We start from the raw sequence: 12,457 nt of genomic DNA on the forward strand, positions 1-12,457 counted from the left end.
CATTTTGTGACATGCAGTTTGTCTGCCGCATCAAAAATGTCAACACTGTTTTCTCCACCAGGTGGAATGTTAACTGTAGCCATAGCAATTTTTAACGGCCACCAGGACTAATACAGTATTATATAAGCTATTTATTTGTTGTAAAGTGTAATAATCATCTCAGAAAATCTTTTTATTCTTCTGTCAGGCACAGTTAAAGTAAAAACTGCCTGGGGCACATTATCTTCATAACTTACGAAATAAAAAGTTTACCCCTCAGAAAAATGAACTTTCCTCTCTTGTCAACATGAATCACATCATGTAAGGATGCACACTTAAAAGTAATCGGTCAGGTCGTTTACATGGTGAAAAATAGACTTTAAAAAAATTAATAAAGAGTATGGAAGAGATTCAAGATGTGCTGCTTTTGCTGATTATGTATAGGTTTACTAAAGAGGTAATTAACAACGACAGAAAAGAGCAACATATTCAGGCAGCTTGTGAAGCTAGATTTAAAATGGCAATGTATATTATCAGCTATTACAGACATTGAACATGAGATGGCTGACACGAACGCACGCCATCAGACAGAGAGCAAGACTGATATTTACTGAACGCAGAACGAACCTCGCAAAAGACTTTTAAAAATGCCGGTTGAAATAAAATGCTAAAACAATCAGCATGTTCAGCGCCCAAGTCCCGCCCTCGAAAGTTCCTGAACTTTGAAAAAATACTACCTCGCGAGCAGGGCCGTTTGGAGGAGGAAATATTTACCGGAACTTCATTTAGACCCTGGTTCCTGCGGTCAAAACACACCAAGTACCACACAAAGTTCCTGCGGTGGAAACGCGGCTTATGTAAGATTGTGGCCAAAACTGGTACTGCAATCACTTTCAAATGACTGTAGAGCAGTGTAACCCCTCTCCCCCTCCCCCTGACTCAAGGTTGCTAGATAGGCTGCAGGATCCAGCAGCAACGTTTGTAGCTGCAGCTGTGGTAACTAGAGCAGAGCTGGCAACCCGGATGCTGGAACACTACTGACTTTGTGATTGGTAGATAGGTGGAGGGTGGTTCTTCAGGCCAAAACACAACATGTCAACATCAACATCAGTTGAGGGCTGCAACAAAAACTTTTAAATGACAATATCTTGTCTGGACTACTGTTGTCAGTGATAAAAGTATTGAAATTAACATGATTTCTTAATGTCTAGTGACATTTCAGGGCCATGTTATAATTAATTGAAATACATTTCTTACATACAGTTCCTTTAAGGAATGCCACATATAATAAAGTCAGACACTCCAACTGTGAACATGCGGTGAAATCCGAAGGCTCAGAAAGGCCTCCATTGGCAACTGTGTAATTTCCTCTCTCAAGACCCTAAAGGTACTAAAGACATTGTTACAAAGTCCATCTCACTACAGTGGTTCTACAATAATTTTATGAAGCGACGAGAATAGTTTTTGTGCGCAAAAAAGAAGAAAAAAAAACTTATATAGTGATGGCTGATTTAAAAACATTGCTTCCTGAAGTTTCGGAACTTCATGAATCTATGTATCGATTCATGATTCGGATCGCATGTCAAACCGCCAAACTGCTTTGGCGATCCGAACCGCTGATTCGATACACTAATTCATAATGGTTCGAAGCTTCACAAAGTAGTGTTTTTAAAAAGCAGCTTTATATACGAGTGAAACCATATACATGCATGTATTTATGGGTGCTTCTCAATAGAAACAAAGATAAAAATCCCTTAATGCAGATCAGACAAAAACAACAAATCTTGTCATTAAAAATAATTATTTTAATTGGAGTAAATGTACTCTTTACACAACTATTTATTAACTTACAAAGTATCTTTATTTATACAAAGTATCTTTTTTTCTCGATCTACAAGGATCTTTAAGTTTAATCTGAAATTGCACTCTTCTTGGGAAGCCCGTCAACACCCAACAAATGATGGTTTGGATCCTCCACCACACATGGTCCTGGACCAGCCTAAAAACAAGTTACGCAGCAATTTTGATAAAACAGGTCATGCATACACCCTTTTTTACTGACACAGAATTCATTAAGGGCCTAGTGTTACATAAATATAGTGAGGCAAACGAGGTATTTTTTCTCTTTAAAGAGCTTTTAGATAATACATTAATGTGCCTTACATTTAATGTAGTTTTCAGACATTAGGGTGTTTTCACACTTTGAAAACACTTTGAAAATTGTGCAGTTTGCGTAATTTTTGGCCCATATATGAACACTCCAAACGATCTCAGACCCTTTTAAAGCGAACCGAGCCAAGACCATCTTGGGAGATGGAACACAAACCGCTCTGGGCTTCGCAAATTCCAGTGTAGTTTGGTAATCAAATGCCTCCGTCCAAATCAGCTCTTCATCATGGCTGCTTCTTCTGGCAAATCTCTACAAATAATTTGTTCACAACTTACACTTGTTTATTGCAATTTCAACCGCTTCCAAACAGTGTGAGAGAGACTCACCTTGCCAGTTTAAAATGGTGTTACAAGTAGTGATCGACCGATATATTTTTTTTATAACGATACCGATTATTTGGATGTTTATGTGCCGATAACCCGAGATATAGAACCGGTATTTATTTATTGTGTTATTTCTGTTTTTTACAATTACAGCAACAGCACTGAACTGAGCTTTTTAAACACTGTAATTTTTTTGCGGTTTCACTCCCTTACATACAGAACAAAAGACATCTACATCAATAACATAGTCTGAAAAAAAATGCTTTTTTTAAAATACAGTGCAGTCTTTTTAACATTAATGCTGTTTCCCCTTTTTATTTATAAATACAGCCATATTAACAACAGGCAAAATACATTTATAAAGTCTAATATTTTCAAATGGAGAACATAAATGAGAGTTGAGTCAAATCCCCATAACTATGAGCATAAATATAAGCATTCATTTTAAACTACAGTTTTAAAAGGTTTATGTGTTTAATAGACTAAAGATTGAATACTCTCTGGAATTGTAATTATCCTGGCCCCAGTTATATTGTTTACTTTGTCAATGCTGACACCTAGTGGTCACTTTAAGAATTCTGTCACTTTTAGTTAAAGCATCAGCCATTTTGGATTTCGGAGCTCATGGTGCAGTGTATAGAGGTGCATCCACGTCCATCCTTTTCGTTTCGCTCTTGAACAAGGCACAATCTATAAGTTTAAAAGATTAAGCTATGCAAAAATACATGACTGTGTAATTTGATAAGATAGGCAAATGTTGGAGATCTATTTACATGTGATGTGATAAATGTAACTTGAGGAACGTAATTGTGATGCTAGATTGTGTATTTACTTTAACATCGTATGTTCTACGTTTTGTAAAGGCAATTTATATGCATCTTACATTTCAGTGAATCTTACATTGGGAGAAGGGACTGTAACATTGTACAAGATAGTGTTTTCTCAATATCATTGTTCATTTGTGTTGCAGTTTCACAAATTGGTCTTCAGTAAACAAAGTTGGACCCTGACTTCCGTCTATGACCTTTCCTGGGACTTTGTTTAACTCGCTGCCAAAGCAAAGTTCAGAAAACGCAAGCTGAGGGCAGAAGAGTAATAGCTATGATGTATTCGCGGGTTTTTTTCTTTTTCTTATCTCATCTAGTATGGTATTAAAATTAATGTTTGTGTATGACTATGAAATGCTGATGACAGCGCTGTTTTCATCTCTGTGTTTAACTTACGAGTAATAATAACGAGTATGGAAGAGATTCAAGCTATGCTGCTTTTGCTGATTATGTATAGGTTTACTAAAGAGGTAATTAACAACGACAGAAAAGAGCAGCATATTCAGACAGCTTGTAAAGCTAGATTTTCAGTCATTTCTGCACCTATCTCTCATTTCATCAACGCATCTCTTACCTCTGCTTCATTACCTCTATCACTCAAAACTGCAGCTGTTACCCCCGTTCTCAAGAAACCCAACCTTGATCCCTCAGTTTTATCTAATTATCGTCCCATTTCAAATCTCCCCTTCATAGCCAAATTACTGGAAAGTACTGTTGCCTCCCAGCTTCAGTCTTTTCTAGTTGAAAATAATATTTTCGATCCTTTTCAATCTGGTTTTCGCCCTTTGCATAGTACTGAAACTGCTCTAGTTAAGGTACTTAATGATTTGCTTCTCTCTGGTGATTGTGGTTCTCTGTCTATGCTTTTGCTGCTTGACCTTAGCTCTGCCTTTGATACCATCTCCCATCAACTACTCATTCTGCGCCTTTCGGATATGGGTTTTTCTGGTGCTGCTCTTTCCTGGTTCTCCTCCTATCTCTCTGACAGACTGTTCTACGTTTCTCTTCAGAATTTCCTCTCACCCACTGTCCCCCTGAAGCAAGGTGTCCCTCAGGGATCCGTTCTTGGGCCACTATTATTTATAATCTATATAATACCTCTTGGTGAGATCCTACGCCGTCATGGTTTTAACTATCATTTTTACGCTGACGACATTCAATTATACACTACCTGTACATCCACTTTATCATTCACAACTGACAAAATCTCTGCTTGTGTACATGAAATAAAACATTGGCTTCATTCAAATTTTCTAAAACTCAACATGGACAAAACTGAGATTATTTTCACTGGACCTTCATCACTCACTAATAAAATTCCCACCAACTTCACCTGTGAGACTGCTGGCACTCTTATCAAACCATCTACTACTGTTAAAAATCTTGGTGTAATTTTTGATTCCTCTTTATCTTTCTACTCTCACATTAATTCCGTCACCAAATTAGCATTCTTTCATCTACGTCGCATCGCTCAGCTCTGTCCCTTTATCAGTATCTCTGATGCTGAAACACTCATCCATGCGTTTGTCACATCACGTCTTGATTACTGCAATGCACTTTTAATTGGCCTACCAGCTTGCTCCATTTCAAAATTACAATATATTCAGAACTCTGCTGCCAGACTACTCACCCACACCAAACGTTCTGCTCATATTTCCCCAATTCTGCATGACCTTCACTGGCTTCCTGTGTCTTACCGTATTAAATTCAAAATTCTTCTTCTCACTTTTAAGTCTCTGCACGGCCTTGCTCCCCCTTACCTCTGTAACTTGCTTCTCCCCTTCAAACCTACTCGCTCTCTACGATCTGCTGATTCCAACTTTCTCGTTGTCCCTCGGCATCGCCTTGCTTCAATGGGGGGCAGATCATTCAGTGTAATAGCACCCAAATTATGGAACTCTCGACCCCGATCACTCCGTTTTGTTGCCACTATCTCTGATTTCAAATCCATGCTCAAAACACACCACTTTTCTGAATGTTATAGGTCTTAGAATTTTTTTTTGTTTTTTTTCCTCCACTCCGATTTCTCAATTATTGCACTTCCACTCTCAATTGCCTAATGTTGTTCTGTCTACTCTGTTTGTCAATTGGCTTTATTGTTGTTTGTTTATTGTAAAGTGTCCTTGAGCTCTGGAAAGGCGCTATATAAATAAAACGTATTATTATTATTATTATTAAAATGGCAATGTATATTATCAGCTATTACAGACATTGAACATGAGATGGCTGAGACGAACGCACGCTATCAGACAGAGAGTAAGACTGATATTTACTGAACGCAGAACGAACCTCGCAAAAGACTTTTAAAAATGCCGGTTGAAATAAAATGCTAAACCAATCAGCATGTTCAGCGCCCAAGTCCCGGCCTCGAAAGTTCCTGAACTTTGAAAAAGTACTACCTCGCGAGCAGGGCCGTTTGGAGGAGGAAATATTTACCTGGAACTTCATTTAGACCCTGGTTCCTGCGGTCAAAACACACAGAGTACCACCCAAAGTTCCTGGTTCCTGGGTAAAGTTCCTGTGGTGGAAACGCGGCTTATGTAAGATTGTGGCCAAAACTGGTACTGCAATAACTTACACATCTCGCGGAGATAGGCCTAATAATACATTTTCACGGAGCTGTAATTAATTAGATATTTATTATATAAATGTTATATAGCAGACGTTAATATAATTTAAGGAGTTTTAAACGAGTCGGTCTAGTTTAGCCTACAGTAACGTTAGCCTATATGCTGGAGCAGCAACTCAGTGAGGGAACGGCTGAATGCGACACTGAGCATAAACACACAGAAAGAAAGAAATTTGAGAGGCGGTGTTAACATTAAGTGACATGGCATCAGACGCACAGGAGCCAATGGCATATGTCAGTATAAACATAGCCAGCGAAAAGATACACCATAACTTACTAAAGTTGAGAAACATCAACGAGTGATGTATTTGACATTTGTTTGCAAGTTAGACAGTAGCAAAAACAGTATTTGATAGTATCAGAGTCAGATATATTAAGGGTAATTTGTAAATACTCTGATTTAAAAAAAATATATGTATACATAAAATGTTATTTATACATAATGTATATTATATAAATGATTTTCTGATATTAGCCTAATATAAATAATTATTCTCCAATAATTTGTTTTAGTTTTTTGCATACTTAGGCCTACTCAGTTATGGATTTAATATTTCACAACTAATTTTATGGAATTATGTAATAAGAAATAAACACATTTTTACAAATGTGAACGCATTCCTTCTGGTTTTGCCTAAACGTTTCACCATGGCAGACAGCGGCATGTGTAGGCAACTGGACGTGACAGAACCCTATGGACACAATACACAGCGACATGTTCCATGACAGTGTCACTGCTACATGATGCCACTATCCACTGACAAGTTTAAGTGACACATGCCACTACACACTGACACAAGTTTAAGTGACACATGCCACTATCCACTGACACGAGTTTAAGTGACACATGCCACTATCTACTGACACAAGTTTAAGTGACACATGCCACTATCCACTGACACAAGTTTAAGTGACACATGCCACTATACACTGACACAAGTTTAAGTGACACATGCTACTATCCACTGACACAAGTTTAAGTGACACATGCCACTACACACTGACACAAGTGTGTCAGTGGCCAGTGGATACATGCCACTATCCACTGACACAAGTTTAAGTGACATGCCACTATACACTATTTCACTTAAACTTGTGTCAGTGTATAGTGGCATGTGTCACTTAAACTTGTGTCAGTGGATAGTGGCATGTATCACTTAAACTTGTGTCAGTGGATAGTGGCATGTGTCACTTAAACTTGTGTCAGTAGATAGTGGCATGTGTCACTTTAACTCGTGTCAGTGGATAGTGGCATGTGTCACTTAAACTTGTGTCAGTGTGTAGTAGCATGTGTCACTTAAACTTGTGTCAGTGGATAGTGGCATGTGTCACTTAAACTTGTGTCAATGGATAGTGGCATGTGTCACTTAAACTTGTGTCAGTGTATAGTGGCATGTGTCACTTAAACTTGTCAGTGGATAGTGGCATCATGTAGCAGTGACACTGTCACGGAACATGTCGCTGTGTATTGTGTCCATAGGGTTCTGTCACGTCCAGTTGCCTACACATGCCGCTGTCTGCCATGGTGAAACGTTTAGGCAACTCCAGAAGGAATGCGTTCACATTTGTAAAAATGTGTTTATTTCTTATTACATAATTCATTATGTATGAATAACATTTTATATATACATATATTTTTTTTAAATCAGATAAAGTATTTACAAATTACCCTTTATATATCTGACTCTGATACTATCAAATACTGTTTTTGCTACTGTCTAACTTGCAAACAAATGTCAAATACACCACTCGTTGATGTTCCTCACCTGTAGTAAGTTATGGTGTATCTTTTCGCTGGCTATGTTTATACTGACACCTAGAGGAGAGCGTGCAGCATGATGCAAAATTAAAGGTTTACAGTAACAGATGCGACTGTTAATGCGATATTTGTAGAGACTTATGATGAATGGTTTGTTCGTGCTTTCTAGGACGTGCAGTTTGCATGATCAACAACATTGGCATTATATAAAGCATTCAGTGGCACATTCAACTCAGATACTGATTGTCACAAACTGACACATATTAGTAACTTTAACAAGTTAGACTAACAAGTAGATTAACATTTATTTGGGAGAAAAAGATCACGAAAATAGGATATTTATTTTGGCTTTTGTCACAAAAGCGACATGTTCCGCGACTCGGTGTCACTGCCAGTGTCAGTGTTTCGCGAGTGTCAGTGACACATGTCACTATCCACTGACTCATGCCAATAAGAACCGGAAGTGCCACCGCATGTGTCACTAAGCGAAGTGGTATATGTAACTATCCACTGACACATGCCAATAAGAACCGGAAGTGCCACCGCGTGTCACTAAGCATAGCGACATATGCCATTGGCTCCTGTGCGTCAGATGCCATGTCACTTAATGTTAATACTGCTACTGACAAATTTGGTGCTTTTATTTCCAACATGCTCTCATTCATGGCTGTTTTGTTTCAATCATGTGAAGTTACGTCTTTATTGTGACATGACGGATTACCTGACGACTCTGTCAGTGAGTTTGTCTGTCAGTGAGTTTGTCTCTACAGCGCCAAGTTTAAACTACATAATATCATCTCATAACATCTTATTTGTGCATATCTCAATTGTGCATTAATGTTATGTTAAACAAAGTTTATTAATTAAGGGATGCAGGTTATTTTACTTTTGAACACCGTTGTTGACTCATCCTCCCTCAGACAGTCCGTTAATGGTATGCAATTCTCAAAACGTCCACAAGATGCCGCCATTTATCGGGAAATCCGATACCCGATTATGGCAAAATGCTTAAATATCTGGAAAAATATCGGGAATCCGATATATCAGTCGATCACTAGTTACGAGCGCCTAAAGCGCGGATGCACAGAAGCCAGCTGTCACTGTACTACTAAACGGAATCTTTAGCATCTTATTGCATTTATTTTAAAGTGTCAAAAACACAAGTTTCACATGAACAGGTGGTTTTGTCTTAAGTGAATGTAAACATCTGCATTACTAGCCTAATATAAGAATTAGTGGAGTACACAGTGAAGAATATGCAGTTTTATTTTTTATTATTCCATTCTGCTTTTAGGCATAGCCTACCTATATTTTACCTGGAAAATTTAAAGCAGATTATTTAATTGCCATCTTTCTTTTATAACTGTATTGTTTATTTTTGTATGCTGATGTTATCATTGCCTTCTGCAATAAACATGAATCAAGGAAAATTATTAAAAATAAATGTTTTTACAAAAATGGGTGTGATATAGCTAGTGCAATAATATGTAGAATTAAAAAAAATATTATATATATATAATACACACACACACAGTGCCTTGTGTATTCGCCCCCCTTGAACTTTGCGACCTTTTGCCACATTTCAGGCTTCAAACATAATGATATGAAACTGTAATTTTTTTTGAAGAATCAACAACAAGTGGGACACAATGATGAAGTGTAACGAAATTCATTTAATATTTCAAACTTTTTAACAAATCAAAAACTGAAAAATTAGGCGTGCAAAATTATTCGTCCCCCTTAAGTTAATACTTTGTAGCGCCACCTTTTGCTGCGATTACAGCTGTAAGTCGCTTGGGGTATGTCTCTATCAGTTTTGCACATCGAGAGACTGACATTTTTGCCTTTTGTTTATAGAATTTAATTCTATAAACTATAATACTGATCTGCCAACATTGTCGCTATATGATAAATTAAAATAAGCTGATAACATCACTATTTTCTCCAGAACGACTGTACAGCCAAATCTAATTTTGTTGCAATATTGTCCTGTTTGACACTGTGAAGCTGCTTTGACACAATCGTGATTGTAAAAGCACTATATAAATAAAGTTGATTGACTGATTTATGTTTTTCTTGATTCATGTTTATTTTATTGCAGAAAGCAATAACATCACACATTAATAAAATAATTGAAGAAAGATGCAAATTAAATAAACTACTTTAAATTTTCCAGGTATTTTTTTTATGACTAAATGCTGTTGAATTAAGCTGTTTATCTTTTTAGACCAAAAATAATAATAATAATAATAATTAAAAAAAAAAAAATATATATATATATATATATATGTGTGTGTGTGTGTGTGTGTGTGTGTGTGTGTGTGTGTGTGTGTGTGTGTGTGTGTGTGTGTGTGTGTGTGTGTGTGTGTGTGTGTGTGTGTGTGTGTGTGTGTGTGTGTGTGTGTGTGTGTATAAATAAAATATTGCAAAGCTATATCACACCCACCTTTTGTAAAAACATTTATTTTCAATAGTTTTCCTTGATTCATGTTTATTTTATTGCAGAAGGCAATGATAACATCAGCATACAAAAATAAACAATACAATACAATTATAAAAGAAAGATGCCAATTAAATAAACTGCTTTAAATTTTCCAGGTAAAATATAGGTAGGCTATGCCTAAAAGCAGAATGGAATAATCACATGAAAAAATAAAACTGCATATTCTTCACTGTGTACTAATTCTTATATTAGGCTAGTAATGCAGATGTTTACATTCACTTAAGACAAAACCTAGCCTGACGTGGTCATACTCAATTCTAGTCAGAATATGAGTCTGAAACTGCTCCATTGGGCTGTGATTATGAGGCGTGTTTCAACCGAACCAGGAAAGACATCAATTGGATAGACCTACAACCAATCAGAGCAACGAAGCGACGCATTGTCAAATGTCAACAGAGCTCAACTGCACTGTGTTGCCAAGTCCGCGGTTTTTTCCGCGGTTGATTTATATGTCCAAGGGTTGAAGCGACTATAATGTAATATATAGACCCATGAGTGCGATTTTTAGCATGCAATCTTGCCAAAATAACACATTTTACCCCCCAAACACCATTTTCGGGGGGAGAACCCCCCGAGAAGCTATTGTTTAGGGCTAGTAGTTGGCGGATTTTGTTGTAAAAACTTGGCAACCCTGTCTGCACACGCGCTGGAAAAAAACGATCTTAGCGGGTGTTGTAAAAAAATAAAAGAATTTATTGATACACAGAGTACTTACCCAACATGATCATCATCTTTGAGAAAAATTGTGAATGTGATGCAGATACAAACAAGCTCTCCGTTTAGGATTCGAGTAAATATAATCCAAGCCCCTTTGATGACGTGCATTACGTTCCTGTTTATCATCTGTCCGTCTAAAGCCTGCCCTGATGATTTCATTGGTCCGAACTGTTTCTGTTCGGGGATAATTACTCCTCTATGGAGCGATGCCAGACCAAATTGCCTGACCTAAAAATATTGTGGGCGGGGCTAGGTTCGGCTGGGATCCAGGCTAGACAAAACCACCTGTTCATGTGAAACTTGTGTTTTTGACACTTTAAAATAATTTCAGTAAGATGCTAAAGATTCCGTTTGGTAGTACATTGACAACTGTCTTCTGTGCATGCGCACTTTAGGCGCTCGTAACACAATTTTAAACTGGCAAGGTACGCAGCCGCTTCTCTCTCTCACACAGTTCGGAAGCAGTTGAAATTGCAATAAACAAGTGTAAGTTGTGAACAAATAATTTGTATAGATTTGCCAGAAGAAGCAGTCATGATGAACAGCTGATTTGGACGGAGGTATATGATGACCAAACTAAAATGGAATTCGCGAACAGAAAAATCAAGTAAGCCCAGAGCGGTTTGTGTTCAGACTGTTTTTAGCAAACCGTACCATAAGATGAGATCGAACCGTACTCAGACCACCTCTTGAGATGGTCTCGGCTCGGTTCGCTTTAAAGGGGTCTGAGATCGTTTGGAGTGTTCACATATGGGCCAAAAATCACGCAAACTGCGCTCAGACCCCTGAAATGGACCAAGTGTGAAAACACCCCGAGTTTGGTTCTTTTAAAGAGTTCCAAAGTGTGAAAACACCCTCAGTATAGTTTTCAGACACTTACCTTAGTGCTGATTATGTAGTGTATGCCCTTTGGAGTGGACTCTATAGTAAGGTCTCTTTTCAGCTCCTCAGAGAGGTCAGCTGAACATACAGGAAGACCTCTGACAAACCTGCAAATTAAAGGTATAACTTGATGTGCTGTAAAGAGTTACAGTGTTTGTTTTAGTCTCAATATTAACAGTATGGCTGATTTTAACAACTTACTCTGATCCATTGGCTTCTGAGGGAAAGAAATGACGAATCACCTGTACAAACTCTGGTACATGCTCTTGCAAGGTGTAAATAACAGCATTAGGACCGGCATCAAAGGTATATGCCACCTGAAACAAGACAAAAAATGCAATTATATCAAAACAAAGTAGTATGCTGAGATTTAAATAAAGATATGTAAATTAGACTTAATATTAGTATTCAGTGCAACGTGTAAGGTTCATTTTAAAACCAAACCATTCCTCACAGTATCAGAGTCAACAGGTTAACTATACTACTCTACTAAATCAAACCATACCATTCCATGTTAAAGGATCTTTTAGGTTTTTTTTTAAGTATTTTAATAGCAACTTGTTTGTGCAACAAACATACATCTGTTGTACTTTTTTTTTTTTCTGTTACATTGTCTCCTTCAAATTACTTGCTATATCTGTTTATTAATATAATGTGTTGACACATAA

General features: G+C 37.4%; 1 protein-coding gene across 3 annotated transcripts in view; it reads right to left on the reverse strand.

Annotated features, from left to right (window-relative positions):
- Positions 1-1,763: 1,763 nt before the first annotated feature.
- Positions 1,764-12,457, reverse strand: part of mvda (mevalonate (diphospho) decarboxylase a) — a 108,270-nt gene continuing 97,576 nt past the window's right edge. For all 3 annotated transcript variants that reach the window (XM_067419925.1, XM_067419926.1, XM_067419924.1), the window contains 3 exons: positions 11,991-12,106; positions 11,788-11,896; positions 1,764-1,978 (listed from right to left, as the gene is read on the reverse strand). In XM_067419925.1, the coding sequence (XP_067276026.1) occupies positions 1,889-1,978; positions 11,788-11,896; positions 11,991-12,106 (315 nt within the window). In that variant the 3' untranslated portion in view covers positions 1,764-1,888. The remainder of the gene's footprint in view (positions 1,979-11,787; positions 11,897-11,990; positions 12,107-12,457) is intronic.

This window comes from Pseudorasbora parva, chromosome 16 (genome assembly GCF_024679245.1).
Source record: "Pseudorasbora parva isolate DD20220531a chromosome 16, ASM2467924v1, whole genome shotgun sequence".
In the NCBI taxonomy this organism is placed as follows: Eukaryota; Metazoa; Chordata; class Actinopteri; order Cypriniformes; family Gobionidae; genus Pseudorasbora; species Pseudorasbora parva.